The sequence below is a fragment of the Cherax quadricarinatus genome, chromosome 1, assembly GCF_038502225.1.
Source record: "Cherax quadricarinatus isolate ZL_2023a chromosome 1, ASM3850222v1, whole genome shotgun sequence".
Lineage (NCBI taxonomy): Eukaryota > Metazoa > Arthropoda > Malacostraca > Decapoda > Parastacidae > Cherax > Cherax quadricarinatus.
Genome location: NC_091292.1, coordinates 13,433,836 through 13,456,119, shown reverse-complemented (window position 1 = coordinate 13,456,119; position 22,284 = coordinate 13,433,836). Strand labels below are relative to the sequence as shown.

Genomic DNA, 22,284 nt, shown 5'->3' with positions numbered 1-22,284 from the left:
CAGGAGTCTTGAAGGCAGCCAGGGGTCTTGAAGGCAGCCAGGGGTCTTGAAGGCAGCCAGGAGTCTTGAAGGCAGCCAGGGGTCTTGAAGGCAGTCAGGGGTCTTGAAGGCAGCCAGGAGTCTTGAAGGCAGCCAGGGGTCTTGAAGGCAGTCCGGGGTCTTGAAGGCAGCCAGGAGTCTTGAAGGCAGCCAGGGGTCTTGAAGGCAGCCAGGGGTCTTGAAGGCAGCCAGGAGTCTTGAAGGCAGCCAGGGGTCTTGAAGGCAGCCAGGGGTCTTGAAGGCAGTCAGGGGTCTTGAAGGCAGCCAGGAGTCTTGAAGGCAGCCATGAGTCTTAAGGCAGTCAGGGGTCTTGAAGGCAGCCATGGGGTCTTGCAGGCAGCCAGGGGTCTTGAAGGCAGTCAGGGGTCTTGAAGGCAGCCAGGGGTCTTGAAGGCAGCCAGGGGTCTTGAAGACAGCCAGGAGTCTTGAAGGCAGCCAGGGGTCTTGAAGGCAGCCAGGGGTCTTGAAGGCAACCAGGAGTCTTGAAGGCAGCCAGGGGTCTTGAAGGCAGTCAGGGGTCTTGAAGGCAGCCAGGAGTCTTGAAGGCAGCCAGGGGTCTTGAAGGCAGTCCGGGGTCTTGAAGGCAGCCAGGAGTCTTGAAGGCAGCCAGGGGTCTTGAAGGCAGCGAGGACTCTTGAAGGCAGCCAGGAGTCTTGAAGGCAGCCAGGGGTCTTGAAGGCAGCCAGGGGTCTTGAAGGCAGCCAGGGGTCTTGAAGGCAGTCAGGGATCTTGAAGGCAGCCAGGAGTCTTGAAGGCAGCCAGGGGTCTTGAAGACAGTCAGGGGTCTTGAAGGCAGTCAGGGGTCTTGAAGGCAGCCAGGGGTCTTGAAGGCAGCCAGGGGTCTTGAAGGCAGCCAGGGGTCTTGAAGGCAGCCAGGAGTCTTGAAGGCAGCCAGGGGTCTTGAAGGCAGCCAGGGGTCTTGAAGGCAGCCAGGAGTCTTGAAGGCAGCCAGGGGTCTTGAAGGCAGTCAGGGGTCTTGAAGGCAGCCAGGAGTCTTGAAGGCAGCCAGGGGTCTTGAAGGCAGTCCGGGGTCTTGAAGGCAGCCAGGAGTCTTGAAGGCAGCCAGGGGTCTTGAAGGCAGCGAGGACTCTTGAAGGCAGCCAGGAGTCTTGAAGGCAGCCAGGGGTCTTGAAGGCAGCCAGGGGTCTTGAAGGCAGCCAGGGGTCTTGAAGGCAGTCAGGGATCTTGAAGGCAGCCAGGAGTCTTGAAGGCAGCCAGGGGTCTTGAAGACAGTCAGGGGTCTTGAAGGCAGTCAGGGGTCTTGAAGGCAGCCAGGGGTCTTGAAGGCAGCCAGGGGTCTTGAAGGCAGCCAGGGGTCTTGAAGGCAGCCAGGAGTCTTGAAGGCAGCCAGGGGTCTTGAAGGCAGCCAGGGGTCTTGAAGGCAGCCAGGAGTCTTGAAGGCAGCCAGGGGTCTTGAAGGCAGTCAGGGGTCTTGAAGGCAGCCAGGAGTCTTGAAGGCAGCCAGGGGTCTTGAAGGCAGTCAGGGGTCTTGAAGGCAGCCAGGAGTCTTGAAGGCAGCCAGGGGTCTTGAAGGCAGTCAGGGATCTTGAAGGCAGTCAGGAGTCTTGAAGGCAGCCAGGAGTCTTGAAGGCAGCCAGGAGTCTTGAAGGCAGTCAGGGGTCTTGAAGGCAGCCAGGGGTCTTGAAGACAGCCAGGGGTCTTGAAGGCATTCAGGGGTCTTGAAGGCAGCTAGGGGTCTTGAAGGCAGCCAGGGGTCTTGAAGGCAGCCAGGGGTCTTGAAGGCAGCCAGGGGTCTTGAAGGCAGCCAGGAGTCTTGAAGGCAGCCAGGGGTCTTGAAGGCAGCCAGGGGTCTTGAAGGCAGCCAGGGGTCTTGAAGGCAGTCAGGAGTCTTGAAGGCAGCCAGGGGTCTTGAAGGCAGCCAGGGGTCTTGAAGGGAGCCAGGAGTCTTGAAGGCAGCCAGGGGTCTTGAAGGCAGTCAGGGGTCTTGAAGGCAGCCAGGAGTCTTGAAGGCAGCCAGGGGTCTTGAAGGCAGCCAGGGGTCTTGAAGGCAGCCAGGAGTCTTGAAGGCAGCCAGGGGTCTTGAAGGCAGCCAGGGGTCTTGAAGGCAGTCAGGGGTCTTGAAGGCAGCCAGGAGTCTTGAAGGCAGCCATGAGTCTTGAAGGCAGTCAGGGGTCTTGAAGGCAGCCATGGGGTCTTGCAGCCAGCCAGGGGTCTTGAAGGCAGTCAGGGGTCTTGAAGGCAGCCAGGGGTCTTGAAGGCAGCCAGGGGTCTTGAAGGCAGCCAGGGGTCTTGAAGGCAGCCAGGGGTCTTGAAGGCAGTCAGGGGTCTTGAAGGCAGCCAGGAGTCTTGAAGGCAGCCAGGGGTCTTGAAGGCAGCCAGGGGTCTTGAAGGCAGCCAGGAGTCTTGAAGGCAGCCAGGGGTCTTGAAGGCAGCCAGGGGTCTTGAAGGCAGTCAGGGGTCTTGAAGGCAGCCAGGAGTCTTGAAGGCAGCCATGAGTTTTGAAGGCAGTCAGGGGTCTTGAAGGCAGCCATGGGGTCTTGCAGCCAGCCAGGGGTCTTGAAGGCAGTCAGGGGTCTTGAAGGCAGCCAGGGGTCTTGAAGGCAGCCAGGGGTCTTGAAGACAGCCAGGAGTCTTGAAGGCAGCCAGGGGTCTTGAAGGCAGCCAGGGGTCTTGAAGGCAACCAGGAGTCTTGAAGGCAGCCAGGGGTCTTGAAGGCAGTCAGGGGTCTTGAAGGCAGCCAGGAGTCTTGAAGGCAGCCAGGGGTCTTGAAGGCAGTCCGGGGTCTTGAAGGCAGCCAGGAGTCTTGAAGGCAGCCAGGGGTCTTGAAGGCAGTCCGGGGTCTTGAAGGCAGCCAGGAGTCTTGAAGGCAGCCAGGGGTCTTGAAGGCAGCCAGGGGTCTTGAAGGCAGCCAGGGGTCTTGAAGGCAGTCAGGGATCTTGAAGGCAGCCAGGAGTCTTGAAGGCAGCCAGGGGTCTTGAAGGCAGCCAGGGGTCTTGAAGGCAGCCAGGAGTCTTGAAGGCAGCCAGGGGTCTTGAAGGCAGTCAGGGGTCTTGAAGGCAGCCAGGAGTCTTGAAGGCAGCCAGGGGTCTTGAAGGCAGTCCGGGGTCTTGAAGGCAGCCAGGAGTCTTGAAGGCAGCCAGGGGTCTTGAAGGCAGCGAGGAGTCTTGAAGGCAGCCAGGAGTCTTGAAGGCAGCCAGGGGTCTTGAAGGCAGCCAGGGGTCTTGAAGGCAGCCAGGGGTCTTGAAGGCAGTCAGGGATCTTGAAGGCAGCCAGGAGTCTTGAAGGCAGCCAGGGGTCTTGAAGACAGTCAGGGGTCTTGAAGGCAGTCAGGGGTCTTGAAGGCAGCCAGGGGTCTTGAAGGCAGCCAGGGGTCTTGAAGGCAGCCAGGGGTCTTGAAGGCAGCCAGGAGTCTTGAAGGCAGCCAGGGGTCTTGAAGGCAGCCAGGGGTCTTGAAGGCAGCCAGGAGTCTTGAAGGCAGCCAGGGGTCTTGAAGGCAGTCAGGGGTCTTGAAGGCAGCCAGGAGTCTTGAAGGCAGTCCGGGGTCTTGAAGGCAGCCAGGGGTCTTGAAGGCAGCCAGGAGTCTTGAAGGCAGCCAGGGGTCTTGAAGGCAGTCAGGGATCTTGAAGGCAGTCAGGAGTCTTGAAGGCAGCCAGGAGTCTTGAAGGCAGCCAGGAGTCTTGAAGGCAGTCAGGGGTCTTGAAGGCAGCCAGGGGTCTTGAAGACAACCAGGGGTCTTGAAGGCATTCAGGGGTCTTGAAGGCAGCTAGGGGTCTTGAAGGCAGCCAGGGGTCTTGAAGGCAGCCAGGGGTCTTGAAGGCAGCCAGGGGTCTTGAAGGCAGCCAGGAGTCTTGAAGGCAGCCAGGGGTCTTGAAGGCAGCCAGGGGTCTTGAAGGCAGCCAGGGGTCTTGAAGGCAGTCAGGAGTCTTGAAGGCAGCCAGGGGTCTTGAAGGCAGCCAGGGGTCTTGAAGGCAGCCAGGAGTCTTGAAGGCAGCCAGGGGTCTTGAAGGCAGTCAGGGGTCTTGAAGGCAGCCAGGAGTCTTGAAGGCAGCCAGGGGTCTTGAAGGCAGCCAGGGGTCTTGAAGGCAGCCAGGAGTCTTGAAGGCAGCCAGGGGTCTTGAAGGCAGCCAGGGGTCTTGAAGGCAGTCAGGGGTCTTGAAGGCAGCCAGGAGTCTTGAAGGCAGCCATGAGTCTTGAAGGCAGTCAGGGGTCTTGAAGGCAGCCATGGGGTCTTGCAGCCAGCCAGGGGTCTTGAAGGCAGTCAGGGGTCTTGAAGGCAGCCAGGGGTCTTGAAGGCAGCCAGGGGTCTTGAAGGCAGCCAGGGGTCTTGAAGGCAGCCAGGGGTCTTGAAGGCAGTCAGGGGTCTTGAAGGCAGCCAGGAGTCTTGAAGGCAGCCAGGGGTCTTGAAGGCAGCCAGGGGTCTTGAAGGCAGCCAGGAGTCTTGAAGGCAGCCAGGGGTCTTGAAGGCAGCCAGGGGTCTTGAAGGCAGTCAGGGGTCTTGAAGGCAGCCAGGAGTCTTGAAGGCAGCCATGAGTCTTGAAGGCAGTCAGGGGTCTTGAAGGCAGCCATGGGGTCTTGCAGCCAGCCAGGGGTCTTGAAGGCAGTCAGGGGTCTTGAAGGCAGCCAGGGGTCTTGAAGGCAGCCAGGGGTCTTGAAGACAGCCAGGAGTCTTGAAGGCAGCCAGGGGTCTTGAAGGCAGCCAGGGGTCTTGAAGGCAACCAGGAGTCTTGAAGGCAGCCAGGGGTCTTGAAGGCAGTCAGGGGTCTTGAAGACAGCCAGGAGTCTTGAAGGCAGCCAGGGGTCTTGAAGGCAGTCCGGGGTCTTGAAGGCAGCCAGGAGTCTTGAAGGCAGCCAGGGGTCTTGAAGGCAGCGAGGAGTCTTGAAGGCAGCCAGGAGTCTTGAAGGCAGCCAGGGGTCTTGAAGGCAGCCAGGGGTCTTGAAGGCAGCCAGGGGTCTTGAAGGCAGTCAGGGATCTTGAAGGCAGCCAGGAGTCTTGAAGGCAGACAGGCGTCTTGAAGGCAGCCAGGGGTCTTGAAGACAGTCAGGGGTCTTGAAGGCAGCCAGGGGTATTGAAGGCAGCCAGGGGTCTTGAAGGCAGCCAGGGGTCTTGAAGGCAGCCAGGAGTCTTGAAGGCAGCCAGGGGTCTTGAAGGCAGCCAGGGGTCTTGAAGGCAGCCAGGAGTCTTGAAGGCAGCCAGGGGTCTTGAAGGCAGTCAGGGGTCTTGAAGGCAGCCAGGAGTCTTGAAGGCAGCCAGGGGTCTTGAAGGCAGCCAGGGGTCTTGAAGGCAGCCAGGAGTCTTGAAGGCAGCCAGGGGTCTTGAAGGCAGTCAGGGGTCTTGAAGGCAGCCAGGGGTCTTGAAGGCAGCCAGGGGTCTTGAAGGCAGCCAGGGGTCTTGAAGGCAGCCAAGAGTCTTGAAGGCAGCCAGGGGTCTTGAAGGCAGCCAGGGGTCTTGAAGGCAGCCAGGGGTCTTGAAGGCAGCCAGGGGTCTTGAAGGCAGCCAGGGGTCTTGAAGGCAGCCAGGGGTCTTGAAGGCAGCCAGGGGTCTTGAAGGCAGCCAGGGGTCTTGAAGGCAGCCAGGGGTCTTGAAGGCAGCCAGGGGTCTTGAAGGCAGCCAGGGGTCTTGAAGGCAGCCAGGGGTCTTGAAGGCAGCCAGGAGTCTTGAAGGCAGCCAGGGGTCTTGAAGGCAGCCAGGGGTCTTGAAGGCAGCCAGGGGTCTTGAAGGCAGCCAGGGGTCTTGAAGGCAGCCAGGGGTCTTGAAGGCAGCCAGGGGTCTTGAAGGCAGCCAGGGGTCTTGAAGGCAGCCAGGGGTCTTGAAGGCAGCCAGGGGTCTTGAAGGCAGCCAGGGGTCTTGAAGGCAGCCAGGGGTCTTGAAGGCAGCCAGGGGTCTTGAAGGCAGCCAGGGGTCTTGAAGGCAGCCAGGGGTCTTGAAGGCAGCCAGGGGTCTTGAAGGCAGCCAGGGGTCTTGAAGGCAGCCAGGAGTCTTGAAGGCAGCCAGGGGTCTTGAAGGCAGCCAGGGGTCTTGATGGCAGCCAGGGGTCTTGAAGGCAGCCAGGGGTCTTGAAGGCAGCCAGGGGTCTTGAAGGCAGCCAGGGGTCTTGAAGGCAGCCAGGAGTCTTGAAGGCAGCCAGGGGTCTTGAAGGCAGCCAGGGGTCTTGAAGGCAGCCAGGGGTCTTGAAGGCAGCCAGGGGTCTTGAAGGCAGCCAGGGGTCTTGAAGGCAGCCAGGGGTCTTGAAGGCAGCCAGGGGTCTTGAAGGCAGCCAGGGGTCTTGAAGGCAGCCAGGGGTCTTGAAGGCAGCCAGGGGTCTTGAAGGCAGCCAGGGGTCTTGAAGGCAGCCAGGGGTCTTGAAGGCAGCCAGGGGTCTTGAAGGCAGCCAGGGGTTATAATCCTTCCCCTCCAAACTTTCTATTTCATTTTCTTATTTTTTCTCCCTCTCTTTCTTTATTATCCTTCCTGCCTTTAGTCTTGCTCTTCTAACTTAAGTCTTGTTCTACTAACTTAAGTCTTGTTCTTCTGACTTAAGTCTTGTTCTTCTAACTTGTCTTGTTCTTCTAACTTAAGTCTTGTTCTTCTAACTTAAGTCTTGTTCTTCTAACTTAAGTCTTGTTCTTCTAGCTTAAGTCTTGTTCCTCTAACTTAAGTCTTGTTCTTCTAACTTAAGTCTTGTTCTTCGAACTTAAGTCTTGTTCTTCGAACTTAAGTCTTGTTCCCCTAACTTAATCCTTGTTCTTCTAACTTAAGTCTTGTTCTTCTAACTTAAGCCTTGTTCTTCTACCTTAAGCCTTGTTCTTCTAACTTAAGTCTTGTTCTTCTAACTTAAGCCTTGTTCTTCTAACTTAAGTCTTGTTCTTCTAACTTAAGTCTTGTTCCTCTAACTTAAGTCTTGTTCTTCTAACTTAAGTCTTGTTCTTCTAACTTTAGTGTTGTTCTTCTAACTTAAGTCTTGTTCTTCTAACTTAAGTCTTATTCTTCTAACTTAAGTCTTGTTCTTCTAACTTAAGTCTTGTTCTTCTAACTTAAATCTTGTTCTTCTAACTTAAATCTTGTTCTTCTAACTTAAATCTTGTTCTTCTAACTTAAGTCTTGTTCTTCTAACTTAAATCTTGTTCTTCTAACTTAAATCTTGTTCTTCTAACTTAAATCTTGTTCTTCTAACTTAAATCTTGTTCTTCTAACTTAAATCTTGTTCTTCTAACTTAAATCTTGTTCTTCTAACTTAAATCTTGTTCTTCTAACTTAAATCTTGTTCTTCTAACTTAAGTCTCGTTCTTCTAACTTCAGTCTTTTTGTTCTAACTTAAGTCTTGTTCTTCTAACTTAAATCTTGTTCTTCTAACTTCAGTCTTTTTATTCTAACTTAAATCTTGTTCTTCTAACTTAAGTCTCGTTCTTCTAACTTAAATCTTGTTCTTCTAACTTCAGTCTTTTTGTTCTAACTTAAATCTTGTTCTTCTAACTTAAGTCTCGTTCTTCTAACTTAAATCTTGTTCTTCTAACTTAAGTCTTGTTCTTCTATCTTTAGTGTTGTTCTTCTAGCTTAAATCTTGTTGTTCTAACTTAAATCTTGTTCTTCTAACTTAAGTCTCGTTCTTCTAACTTAAATCTTGTTCTTCTAACTTAAGTCTTGTTCTTCTAACTTAAGTCTTGTTCTTCTAACTTAAGTCTTGTTCTTCTAGCTTAAATCTTGTTCTTCTAACTTAAATCTTGTTCTTCTAACTTAAGTCTTGTTCTTCTAACTTTAGTGTTGTTCTTCTAACTTTAGTCTTGTTCCTCTGACTTAGGTCTTGTTCTTCTAAAGTCTTGTTCTTCTAACTTAAGTTTTGTTCTAACTTAAGTTTTATTCTAACTTAAGTTTTCTTCTAATATAAATCTTGTTCATCTAACTTTTAAATCTTGTTCTTCGAATTTAAGTCTTCTGACTTAAGTCTTGTTCTAACTTAAGTCTTGTTCTAACTTAAGTCTTGTTCTTCTAATGTAAGTCTTGTTCTAATTTAAATCTTGTTCTTCTAACTTAAGCCCGGCCCTGTTGCTGGCACCAGTTGTAAGTCTTTAATATAAGACTGGCACTGCTTCTCAGTCTTTACCTCTTGGCTGGCACCAGCTGGCACTGTGTTGCGAGAGTGTCACTGGTATTTGCTGTGAGTGGCACCAACCGGCACCGCTAGGGGTGGTGTCCAGGCCTGACACAGGAAATTGACACTCTCCATGTGTGACAGCAGTAGACAGTCAGTTTGCTTGTGTATGCTGTGAATAGGCTGGGTACATGACTGTTGAGTGTGATGTGAGTAGGCTGAGGACATGACTGTTGAGTGTAGTGTGAATACGCTGGGTACGTGACTGTTGAGTGTGGTGTGAGTAGGCTGGATACATGACTGTTGAGTGTGATGTGAGTAGGCTGAGTACATGACTGTTGAGTGTGGTGTGAGTAGGCTGGGTACATGACTGTTGAGTGTGATGTGAGTAGGCTGGGTACATGACTGTTGAGTGTGGTGTGAGTAGGCTGGATACATGACTGTTGAGTGTGATGTGAGTAGGCTGAGTACATGACTGTTGAGTGTGGTGTTAGTAGGCTGGGTACATGACTGTTGTGTGTGATGTGAGTAGGCTGAGTACATGACTGTTGAGTGTGATGTGAGTAGGCTGAGTACATGACTGTTGTGTGGTGTGAGTAGGCTGAGGACATGACTGTTGAGTGTAGTGTGAATACGCTGGGTACGTGACTGTTGAGTGTGATGTGAGTAGGCTGGGTACATGACTGTTGAGTGTGATGTGAGTAGGCTGGGTACATGACTGTTCAGTGTGATGTGAGTAGGCTGAGGACATGACTGTTGAGTGTAGTGTGAATACGCTGGGTATGTGACTGTTGAGTGTGATGTGAGTAGGCTGGATACATGACTGTTGAGTGTGGTGTGAGTAGGCTGAGTACATGACTGTTGAGTGTGGTGTGATTAGGCTGGGTACATGACTGTTGAGTGTGATGTGAGTAGGCTGGGTACATGATTGTTCAGTGTGATGTGAGTAGGCTGGGTACATGACTGTTGAGTGTGATGTGAGTAGGCTGAGGACATTACTGTTGAGTGTAGTGTGAATACGCTGGGTACATGACTGTTGAGTGTGGTGTGAGTAGGCTGAGTACATGACTGTTGAGTGTGGTGTGATTAGGCTGGGTACATGACTGTTGAGTGTGATGTGAGTAGGCTGGGTACATGATTGTTCAGTGTGATGTGAGTAGGCTGGGTACATGACTGTTCAGTGTGATGTGAGTAGGCTGTGTATGTGACTGTTGAGTGTGATGTGAGTAGGCTGGATACATGACTGTTGAGTGTGGTGTGAGTAGGCTGGGTAGATGACTGTTGAGTGTGGTGTGAGTAGGATGGGTAGATGACTGTTGAGTGTGATGTGAGTAGGCTGAGGACATGACTGTTGAGTGTAGTGTGAATACGCTGGGTACGTGATTGTTGAGTGTGGTGTGAGTAGGCTGGATACATGACTGTTGAGTGTGATGTGAGTAGGCTGGGTACATGACTGTTGAGTGTGGTGTGAGTAGGCTGGATACATGACTGTTGAGTGTGATGTGAGTAGGCTGGGTACATGACTGTTGAGTGTGGTGTGAGTAGGCTGGGTACATGACTGTTGAGTGTGGTGTGAGTAGGCTGGATACATGACTGTTGAGTGTGATGTGAGTAGGCTGGGTACATGACTGTTGAGTGTGGTGTGAGTAGGCTGAGTACATGACTGTTGAGTGTGATGTGAGTAGGCTGGGTACATAACTGTTGAGTGTAGTGTGAGTAGGCTGGGTACATGACTGTTGAGTGTGGTGTGAGTAGGCTGAGTACATGACTGTTGAGTGTGATGTGAGTAGGCTGGGTACATGACTGTTGAGTGTGGTGTGAGTAGGCTGAGTACATGACTGTTGAGTGTGATGTGAGTACATAAGAACATAAGAACGATGGAACACTGCAGAAGGCCTACTGGCCCATGCGAGGCAGGTCCAAGTCTCCTTCCGGCTTAAGCCAATGCACCCAACCTAGTCAGGTCAGGTCACATTGACTTAAGGGAGGAACACGGCAACCGACCTGGTAGCACAAGCTATCAGGTCTAACTCACACCCACCCACATCTACTCATGTATTTATCCAACCTATTTTTAAAGCTACACAACGTTCTGGCCTCTATAACGGTACTTGGGAGTTTGTTCCACTCATCCACAACTCTATTACCAAACCAGTACTTTCCTATATCCTTCCTGAATCTGAATTTTTCCAACTTAAAAACCATTGCTGCGAGTCCTGTCTAGGCTAGATATTTTCAGCACACTATTTACATCCCCTTTATTTATTCCTGTCTTCCATTTATACACCTCAATCATATCCCCCCTAATTCTACGTCTTTCTAGAGAGTGCAGTTTCAGGGCCCTTAGTCTATCCTCATAGGAAAGGTTTCTGATACATGGGATCAACTTTGTCATCCTCCTTTGTACATTTTCCAGAGAATTTATATCCATTCTGTAATACGGTGACCAAAACTGTGCAGCATAATCTAAATGAGGCCTAACCAAGGATGTATAGAGTTGAAGAACAACCTGAGGACTCCTATTATTTATGCTTCTTGATATGAAGCCAAGGATTCTATTAGCTTTATTGCGAACACTTATGCACTGTTGTCTTGGTTTCAGATTACTGCTAACCAGAACTCCTAAATCTTTTTCGCAATCCGTAATATTAAGATCTACATTATTTAGTTTATATGTGGCATGGTTATTGTCCTGTCCAACATTTAGAACTTTGCATTTGTCTATATTAAACTGCATCTGCCACTTCTCCGACCACTGCATCAGTCTATTCAAATCATCCTGGAGTGCTCTAATGTCCTCGTCAGAATGAATTCGACGGCCTATTTTGGTCGTCGAGTAGGCTGGGTACATAACTGTTGAGTGTAGTGTGAGTAGGCTGGGTACATGACTGTTGAGTGTGGTGTGAGTAGGCTGAGTACATGACTGTTGAGTGTGATGTGAGTAGGCTGGGTACATGACTGTTGAGTGTGGTGTGAGTAGGCTGAGTACATGACTGTTGAGTGTGGTGTGAATACGCTGGGTACATGACTGTTGAGTGTGGTGTGAGTAGGCTGGGTACATGACTGTTGAGTGTGGTGTGAGTAGGCTGGGTACATGACTGTTGAGTGTGATGTGAGTAGGCTGGGTACATGTCTGTTGAGTGTGGTGTGAGTAGGCTGGGTACATGACTGTTGAGTGTGGTGTGAGTAGGCTGAGTACATGACTGTTGAGTGTGGTGTGAGTAGGCTGAGTACATGACTGTTGAGTGTGGTGTGAGTAGGCTGAGTACATGACTGTTGAGTGTGGTGTATCATCAGAACTGGAACATATACAGAATTCGTTTCCTTCCCTCGTACCTAGTAAAGCATCTAAACCACCTCAGAATACTAGGAGTACACTCTCTGGAGCGTTAGAGAGAAAAAGCAAGGGCGCAGTGGCTGCATGCCAATTGAGGGAGATGTGAGCAGACCTGCTGCGTGCCTGCTGGAAGACGTGTCAGTAGGCTGGGGTGTGTGGCTTACTCAGCCATGTCTCCTCAAGAGTAAGACACTCCATCTTCTTGAACTTTGGTCTAACTTCCAAACCAACTTAGACACGGTCAGGCCGTGCCTGAGTGACTTGATGCTCGCTCACACACTATATGTATTAAATATTAATAATAATAACAGTATAATAATAATAATAATAATAATAATAATAATAATAATAATAATAATAATAAAATAACAACATGAATCATAATAATAATAATAATAATAATAATAATAATAATAATAATAATTATTTTTCATAACTATTTTTATATTCATAGCATTTATATAAATACAGACATCAGCCTAGCCTGTATATTACATTTATATACATCGAGTATACACAGAGTATATACACAGAGTATATACACAGAGTATATACACAGAGTATATACAGCGACAGTCAGGCTAGGAGCAGTTACATAATTCATACTCAATTAAATTTACAGTTTCTATTACTCTTCCACATTTTTCAATTACAATTACGCAATCAGAAAAAAATGCAAATTTTTGTTGACAATGTCTCGTTGTTTTATGTTAGATTATTTTCTGCAGTTAGCTCAGATTTTACTAATGTTGATACCATTCTTGAATGTTTATAACCATTGTTAAATGTTGATACCATTGTTAAAATGTTGATACCATTGTTAAAATGTAGATACCATTGTTAAAATGTAGATACCATTGTTAAAATGTTGATACCATTGTTAAAATGTTGATACCATTGTTAAAATGTAGATACCATTGTTAAAATGTTGATACCATTGTTAAAATGTTGATACCATTGTTAAAATGTAGATACCATTTTTAAATATTGATATCATTGTTAACTGTTGATACCATTGTTAAATGTTGATACCATTGTTAAAATGTTGATACCATTGTCAAAAACTGATACCATTGTTAAACTGTTGATACTATTGTTAAATGTTGATACCATTCTTAAATTGTTAATACTATTGTTAAATGTTGATACCATTGTTAAATGCTGATACCATTGTTAAATGTTGATACCATTATTAACTGTTAATACCACTGTTAAATGTTCGAAGTAACAAGGAGAGTCACAGCCCAGGTCAACATGACTGGGCACTACCAGTACTGGACGTGACCCAAACAAGGAGACTGGCATCATAGCGTGTCTCACTGCTCCAGATTTATGATGTAAGTGAAGTAGGTATAAGCTTGACAACAGGCAGTCACAATCACAGTTACTTTTTTAAATCTATAAGTCCAGTTATAGCTACTCTAAACCTACCAGGAGATGTATATTTCTCAGTATATATGAGGTGTCCCGTAGGCCACCCTGCTTCGGTGGGATGTGGCCGGTTTGATATATATATATATATATATATATATATATATATATATATATATATATATATATATATATATATATATATATATATATACATATATATATATCGTGCCGAATACGTAAAAGTGGTCAATTAGCAAGAACTCATTTAAAATTAAGTCCTTTCTAAAATTTTCTCTTATACGTTTAAAGATATATTTTTTTCATTAATGTTGATGTAAAAATTTATAATTTTGCACCAAAAGGAACTTAGAAAACTTACCTAACCTTATTATAACAAGCGCAATTTATTTTAGCCTAACCCAACTAAATATATTTTAGATTTGTTTACAATAATTTAATACTAAACAAACACAGTGAAATATATTTTTTTTCGTTAGGTTCAGAACGATTTTGACGAAATTATTGCATTCACATTATTATTATTATTATTATAATCAAGGGGAAGCGCTAAACCCGGAGGATTATACAGCGCCTGGGGGGGATGTGGAAGGCATTCAGGCTTAATTCGGAGAACTGGAGCACAGATCCAATTCCCCAAATCAAGAGCCCCTCACCAACATCAAGGAACCTTCCTTGAGGGGATTGCATTCACAAATTTTCACTTGTCCTATATGGCAAGATGAGCGTTGCTATTTAAGCTAAGATCGCAAGCTCTGCCTATTCGGCACGACATATATATATATATATATATATATATATATATATATATATATATATATATATATATATATATATATATATATATATATATATATATATATATATGACATTTGATGTGTGTGTGAGTGCATTAATTCTCTGTACTTAATAAGTATGTAAGAATGGCGTGTCATCTTCCTGGAAGATATTCATTGCTCGCGAGACGGCAACACTTTGTTTACATTTTCTCGCGCTTGCGCACTTTCGCTTTACTCATTCAAATTGTCATTAATTTATCTAATGTTTCTCTTACTCCTCATGTTGGCTGTTTTTTGTGCAATTTGTGTGTTTTATTATGTTTAATCTGCTCCTGGGTGTGTGGTTTTTTTTTTTTTTGTATGCTAAGGAGACGTGTTTTAATATGTGACTTTTCGAAATTTCTTTCGTTTTGGAATGGTAATGAAGATTTTTCTTTTTTTTTATCGTACTCACATCATCATCCAGCCCATCATCAACCAACTAATACCAGCTGATCAACTATCTGATACCAGCTGATCATCAACCAGCTGATCATCGTAATAAAGTTGGTAGAATTACCGACAATATGTAAAGTAAAAGGACACAAGTGCAACTAATGTGACATTTTATTGTGGCAACGTTTCGCTCTCCAGGAGCTTTATCAAGCTTGATAAAGCTCCTGGAGCCAACTGATACCAGTCGTGATTAACCAGCTGATACCATCTATCATTACCCAGCTGATACCAGCCATCATCAACGAGCTGATACCAGTCACCATCAATCAGCTGATACGAGGCCATCATCAACCAATCGATACCATCGACCATCAACCAGCTGATACCAGTCATCATCAATCATCTGTTTACCCTCCGTCATCAAGTACAATTCATAAATTTTACTCAACTAAGCGTGTGAAACCTGAATCATCAATGGTCCTCAAGGCCCCTCACGTCATCAACACCTGACCCGCTGAGCCTTTGATATCATCGTCAAGTGACAGCCAAGTGATCAACCACTTGAGCGGTAACTTCAACCACCACCTGACAATTGCGTCATCAACAACCGCCTGACACTGGCGTCATCAAACACCACCTGACAGTTGCGTCATCAACAACCAGCTGACAATTGCATCATCAACAACCAGCTGACACTGGCGTCATCATCCACCACCTGATGACTGACGTCAGCAGCATCAACCAGCACTGACGTAATCGTCCACCTGAATGTATTGCGTCATCAATAATTGATGGTCATTAAGTCGTGGTTTGATTGCTCACATTCCAGGGGTGGGTCATGGGGGAGGGGGCTCTTGATCAGAGCAATTGGAGATGTTATCCCTTCTCGGATCAGAGCTTATTACTTCTCTCCCTCTCCCCAGGCGCTATGTGACGCCCCTACTAATTTAGGGCCTTCTCATTATAATAATAGTTGTTATTATTCTTATTATTTATAACAATAAATTATTTATAGCAATAATAATAATAATAATAATAATAATCTACCTTTCAGTTACTACTTGTAAGCCCCCGCGGCCCGGTCCCAGACCCGATCGTTCAGGCTGTTGGTGACAGCCTGCACTCAGTCTTGAGGACATGTACTGTTCTTTTGTTAATTCTCCTTGTGTATGAATGAAGGGTGTTGAGTCTTGGTCCTTGTACACTTATTAAGTTTCCTCTTAGTGTACTCACCGCACCTCTGCTGTTCATTAGGGATATTTTGCACCGTCTGTTGAGCCTCTCGGCCTCGTGGGTGTAAATTATGATGTATCTTCATTTTCCACTGTCTTCTGTGTATAGATAAGACTGAGGGACTGATAACCTCATCTTCCACTGTCCTTCTGTGTATAGTTCAACAAGACCAAGGGACTGATAACGTCATTTTCCATTGTCATCCAACACCATCTCTGAATGGAACTGATAAAGCCACTGGTGGGTGAAACGTCTTGCTTGTTGGGTGTATTCTACTGTTGATATACACGTGTGTATGTATGTTCTGACATATCTGTGGTTCATGTGAGGTTTCAACTTTCACTTGTGTCAGGTAATGCAGAAGTGTTACCTCCTCAAAGGTCCTTCTCGTCCTCCAGAGAGTAATAACTCAAGGTGCTGTTGAGACCTTCACAATAATTCTTCATTAAAGGCAGTACATATGCCAGTGACAAAGAGTACATGCAGTGTGTGTGGCCTTTTATTGGGACGACGTTTTGTCCACCAGGGACTTATCTGGTGAGGAACTGATGCAGTTCCTGGTGGGTGAAACGTCTTGCTTGTTGGGTGTATTCTACTGTTGATATACACGTGTGTATGTATGTTCTGACATATCTGTGGTTCATGTGAGGTTTCAACTTTCACTTGTGTACCTGTGTGCCTTTGTCTTCAGTGCGAGTTTGGGTACATGTGTGTGTGTGTGTGTGCGCCTTGGTACGTGCGTAGGTGTATGTATGTGTGTGTAGGTACGTGCCTCCGTGTACGTGTGTGGGCGTGGGCGGGACCGGCAGCCAAGCACGCCCAGCCCCCTCACAAAACAGAGCATAAAAACACGCAAGGTGCTCCACCTATGATAATAGAGGCAGGGAGCCAGCGTAATGTGTAAGCTAACCACGGGAAAAACACCATGAATTGTATAGTGATTAATAGTAATTACAGCCGTAATGAGTTGAGTAGTTTGTGTATAATATGTAATAAAGAGGAATTCCCCTCGTGGCACTTAGAGGGGTAATGGCAGGCAGCTGCCTGTCTATGGTGGGTTGTGATGCTTCCTGTGGGTTTTAAGGTAGAGATGATGATGATAATGATGAGTCTTTGGGATGAGTGAATCTTCCTCCCTTCTCCCCTACCCTCTCTTCCTCTATGTCTCTCCCTCCTTCCCTCCCTCCCTCCTTCCCGCTTCCATCCCCTTCTGCTGATTCCACCTTTCCTTTCTTCCATACCTTGTAGACTTCCCTCACTTCCTCCGTCCCATCTCTCTCTGTCTCTCTGTCTCTCTGTCTCGCTCTGTCTCTCTCTGTGTCTGTCTGTCTGTCTGTCTCTCTCTGTGTCTGTCTGTCTGTCTGTCTCTCTCTCTCTCTCTCTCTCTCTCTCTCTCTCTCTCTCTCTCTCTCTCTCTCTCTCTCTCTCTCTCTCTCTCTCTCTCTCTCTCTCTCTCTTTCTCTCTGTCTCTCTCTCTCTCTCTCTCACACACACATCCTTCAGAGTACAGGCACTATACTTCCCACCTCCAAAACAACATCCTCACCCATCCTTCAGAGTTCAGGCACTGTACTTCCCACCTCCAGAACAGAAGGCGTCTTAATGTGATAGTTGGCCTGGCCTTGCGTCCTGCTCCACCCTTCACTGGTCCAGAACTTAAGTGTTTCACATTTTTTTTTTTTTTGGCTCAAGCAGTGGACGGGATTCGAACCTGAGGTCATTCGTGCGCCGACCCTACGTTCTTCCACTATTCGCTGATGGATACAATAAGCATGAGAAACCTTTTTTTTTTGGGGGGGAGGGTCACGTCTCCAGGGTCCAACACTGCTCTGTCAACTACACTATTTATTGAAGGCAAACTCTGACCAGATCATTCAAAAGTTCTGCAGGCGGTAGTGGGCGTGGCATATTAGGCTCACCAGCCTTACAATTGGTCGAGAACTAACGGTTTTTCTCATCGTCTCTCCCGATAGGTTCTTCAAGCGGCAGTGGGTGTGGCATACCAGGGTCCACCGTCCTACTATTGGTCGAGAACGCGGACTGGTTCCTCCCACTTTTCGCAACGACCACACATTGGACCGCTGCCACACGTCAACGAGGTCATGACGGAGTGGTCGCGTTGGAGCTCCTGGGCCACGTGTTCCAGGTCAGTGTAGTTCAGCTAGGGGGCAGGGGCAGGCGCTCTGTATGTGTAAGTGTGGAATATTCTGTATGATTTGATGTGTATGACCAGTCTAGTCCAGAGTGACTAGCCAAAATACAGTCTGACCAGGGTGTGTATGCTTGCAGGTCGTGTGGAGGAGGAGTCAGGTCCAGGAGTCGAACCTGCGTCACCAGGTTTCCAAGGTAAGAGCCAGGTTTCCATGTTAAGAGTCAGGTTCACTAGCAAGAGCCAGGTTCTTTACTAAGAGTCAGGTTCATTAACAAGAGCCAGGTTCTTTAGTAAGAGTCAGGTCCTCTAGTATAGTATGAGCCTGGTTCCCGACTAAGAGCCAGGTCCCCTGTTAAGAGCCAGGTTCTTCATTAAGAGCCAGGCCACCCAGTAAGAACCAGGTTCTTCACTAAGAGCCAGGTATCCTAGTAAGAGTCAGGTTTCTAACTAAGAGTCAGGTTTCCTAGTTAGAGCCAGGTCCCCTAGTAAGAGCCAGGTCCCTTAGCAAGAGCCAGGTCCCCTAGTAAGAGCCAGGTCCCCTAGTAAGAGCCAGGTCCCTTAGTAAGCCAGGTTCCCTAGTAAGAGCCAGGTCCCCTAGTAAGAGCCAAGACCCGTAGTAAGAACCAGGGGTCCTAGTAAGACCCAGGTCTCATAATCAGAGCTAAGTCCCGTAGTAAAAGCCGGGTCCCCTAGTGAAGAGCCAGGTCTCCTAGTTAGAGCCAGGTTCCCTAGTAAGAACCAGATCCCCTAGTAAGAGCCAGGTCCCGTAGTAAGAGCCAGATTCCCTAGTAAAAGCCAGGTTCCCTAGTAAGAGCCAGGGCCCGTAGTAAGAGCCAGGTCCCCTAGTAAGAGCCAGGCCTCATAGAGCCAGGTCCCCTAGTAAGAGCCAGGCCTCATAGAGCCAGGTCTCCTAGTAAGAGCCAGGCCTCATAAAGCCAGGTCCCGTAGTAAGAGCCAGGCCTCATAGAGCCAGGTCCCGTAGTAAGAGCCAGGTCCCCTAGTAAAGAGCCAGGTCCCCTAGTAAGAGCCAGATTACCTGGTAAGAGCCAGGTCCCGTGGTAAGAACCAGATCCCCTAGTAAGAGCCAGGCCCCCTAGTAAGATCCAGATCCCCTAGTAAGAGCCAGGTTCCCCAGGTTAGTGTTCTAGCTACCGGAAAAGTATGGATTAAAAGGCTGCGTGGTTAAATGATACACTTGCTAGGTCTGAAGTCTGCCAAGTGTTTGACCTAAACGCTTTTACTGTGACGACTTTAACAGTAAAAATTTTCAGGCCGCTTTACACACACACATACATACATACATACATATATATATATATATATATATATATATATATATATATATATATATATATATATATATATATATATATATATATATATATATATATATATATATCATCTTGTAGGAGTGAGGAAGAGCCAGTTGTGAGTGTGGAGAAAGTTGGTGAGGCAGTGGGTAGAATGAAAGGTGCTAAGGCAGCTGGGATTGATGGGATAAAGATAGAAATGTTAAAAGCAGGTGGGGATGTAGTTTTGGAGTGGTTGTTGCTTTTATTTAATAAATGTATGGAAGAGGGTAAGGTACCTAGGGATTGGCAGAGAGTGTATATAGTTCCATTATATAAAGGCAGAGGGGACAAAAGAGTGCAAAATGTATAAGGGAATAAATCTGTTGAGTATACCTGGTAAAGTGTATAGTAGAGTTATTACTGAAAGAATTAAGAGTAAGACGGAGAGTATGATAGCAGATGAACAAGGAGGCTTTAGGAAGGGTAGGGAGTGTGTAGACCACGTGTTTACAGTGAAAAATATAGGTGAACAGTATTTAGATAAGGGTAAAGAGCTTTTTGTGCCAATTTTGGATTTGGAAAAGGCGTATGACAGGGTGGATAGGTGGGCAGTGTGGCAGGTGTTGCAAATGTATGGAATAGGAGGTAGGTTACTGAAAGCGGTGAAGAGTTTTTACGAGAATAGTGAAGTTCAGGTTAGAGTATGTAGGAGAGAGGGAGATTATTTCCCAGTAAAAGTAGCCCCTAGACAAAGATTTGTGATGTCGCCATGGTTGTTCAATATATTTATAGATGGGGTTGTAAGAGAAGTGAATGCTTGGGTGTTGGCAAGAGGTGTGGGGTTAAAAGATAAAGAATCTGACACAAAGTGGGAGTTGTCACAGTTGCTCTTTGCTTATGACACTGTGCTTGTGGGAGATTCTGAAGAGAAGTTGCAGAGGTTGGTGGATGAATTTGGTAGGGTATGTAAAAGAAGAAAATAAAGTGAATATAGGAAAGAGTAAGGTGATGAGGATAACAAAAAAATTAGGTGACGGAAGATTGGATATCAGATTTAAGGGAGAGAGTATGGAGGAGGTGAATATATTCAGATATTTAGGAGTGGACGTGTCAACAGATGGGTCTATGAAGGGTAAGGTGAATCATAGAATTGATGAGGGGAAACAGGTGACTGGTGCACTTGGACTGTGAAGACAAAGAACTTTGTCCATGGAAGCAAAGAGGGAAGTGTATGAGAGTATAGTTATACCAACGCTCTTATATGGATGTGAAGCATGAGTGGTGAATGTTGCAACAAGGAGAAGGCTGGAGGCAGTGGAGATGTCATGTTTGAGGGCAATGTGTGGTGTGAATATAATGCTGAAAATTCTTAGTTTGGAAATTAGGAGGAGGTGCAGGATTGCCAAAACTATTATCGAGAGGGCCGAGGATGGGCTGTTGAGGGGGTTCGGACATATAGAGAGGATGGAACAAAATAGAATGACTTCGAGAGTGTATAAATCTGTAGTAGAGGGAAGGCGGGGTAGTGGTCGGCCTAGGAAAGGTTGGAGGGAGGGGGTAAAGGAGGCTTTGTGTGCGAGGGGCTTGGACTTCCTGCAGGCATGCGTGAGCGTGTTTGATAGGAGTGAATGGAGTCTAATGGTTTTTAGAACTTGACGTGCTGTTGGAGCGTGAGTGTGAGCAGGGTAACCGGCAGGCCGGACTTGAGTCCTGGAGATGGGAGGTACAATGTCTGCACTCTGAAGGAGGAGTGTTAATGTTTCAGTTTTATAACTGTAGTGTAAGCTTGCCTCTGGCAAGACAGTGATGGAGTGAATGATGATGAAAATTTTTCCTTTTCGGGCCACCCTGCCTTGGTGGGAGATGGCCGATGTGTTATATATATATATATATATATATATATATATATATATATATATATATATATATATATATATATATATATATATATATATGTATGTATATATATATATATATATATATATATATATATATATATATATATATATATATATATATATATATATATATATATATATATATATTTATTTATTTATTTATTTATTTATTTGAGTCAAGACAAGAGTAGGAGTGATGGCGGTGGATTGTCCACTGTCTCTGTCGTAGTTAAATGTCCTGAACAAAGTATTGCCATTTATTTTTAAGCAACTTTTCTGACATTTAATTTGCTCTTTATTCCTGCCTCATTCATCGTCCAGTCATACAATCACACAGTGTTCTTGTCCCCCAGTCGTACAGTCACTCAGTCTTGCAGTCTCCCAGTTTTTCAGTCACAGTCTTCCAGTCTCCCAGTCGTACACTCATACAGTCTTCCAGTCTCCCAGTCGTACACTCACACAGTCTTCCAGTCTCCCAGTCGTGCAGTCACACAGTCTTCCAGTCTCCCAGTCGTACAATCACACAGTCTTCCAGTCGTACAATCACACAGTCTTCCAGTCTCCCAGTCGTACAATCACACAGCCTTCCAGTCTCCCAGTCGTACACTCACACAGTCTTCCAGTCTCCCAGTCGTACACTCACACAGTCTTCCAGTCTCTCAGTCGTACACTCACACAGTCTTCCAGTCTCTCAGTCGTACACTCACACAGTCTTCCAGTCTCTCAGTCGTACACTCACACAGTCTTCCAGTCTCCCAGTCGTACACTCACACAGTCTTCCAGTCTCTCAGTCGTACACTCACACAGTCTTCCAGTCTCTCAGTCGTACACTCACACAGTCTTCCAGTCTCTCAGTCGTACACTCACACAGTCTTCCAGTCTCTCAGTCGTACACTCACACAGTCTTCCAGTCTCTCAGTCGTACACTTACACAGTCTTCCAGTCTCCCAGTCGTACACTCACACAGTCTTCCAGTCTCTCAGTCGTACACTCACACAGTCTTCCAGTCACACAGTTTTCCAGTTACACAGTCCTCCCGTCTCCCAGTCATACAGTTACACAGTCACACAGTCGTACACACTCACAGTCTCAGAAGAAACAGTCCTCTCGTGCCTATCTCCCCTACTGTATCTCCATTACTCTGTCAGATAAATTTAGTGAGCCAGTAAGTTCGTGAGACAGGGATTCACATTCCTAAAACCACGCTAGATGTCGTCTGTACACGCATTCCTTGGACATGTACAACACATTCTCCTTCTCACTGCCTCCAGTGACTCATACTCTTCGCAGGGTGATGCCCGGATCCGGGGTACGAACCAGCCATGACCAGTGCAGTGGTCAGAGCGTGGAGTACGGTGTGTGTGGGAGGCCAGTGTGCCCACCTGGGCAGGTGTCAGCGGTGTCGTTCAGGGCGGCACAGTGCCGGCACTACAACAATAGGCGAGTCTTCGGCAGACTGGTCAACAACTGGGTCCCCTACACTCAAGGTGAGAGAGAGAGATACGTACTTTGGAATAGTAAAAATGTATGTTATACAACGATATAAACCTTATTATTAGATACCGACAAATTGGTTGAGAAAGACATGTGAATAATCATTAAAACATATTTATTAGAAAACGTTTCGGTCCTGAGACCTTGATCACTTCTAACACACTAAGGTTGAAAAGACAGTATATATAGGTGGAGAGTGAGGTGTG

The 22,284-nt window shown here is 46.9% G+C and overlaps 1 protein-coding gene across 1 annotated transcript in view; it reads left to right on the top strand.

Annotated features, from left to right (window-relative positions):
- The window catches only part of LOC128690351 (ADAMTS-like protein 5), a gene marked incomplete at its 3' end in the record, with an annotated part of 271,296 nt that overhangs the window by 233,662 nt on the left and 15,350 nt on the right, over positions 1-22,284 (top strand). Inside the window, 3 exon segments of the mRNA XM_070095193.1 lie at positions 17,216-17,388; positions 17,532-17,588; positions 21,875-22,071. Coding sequence (XP_069951294.1) covers positions 17,216-17,388; positions 17,532-17,588; positions 21,875-22,071 — 427 coding nt within the window.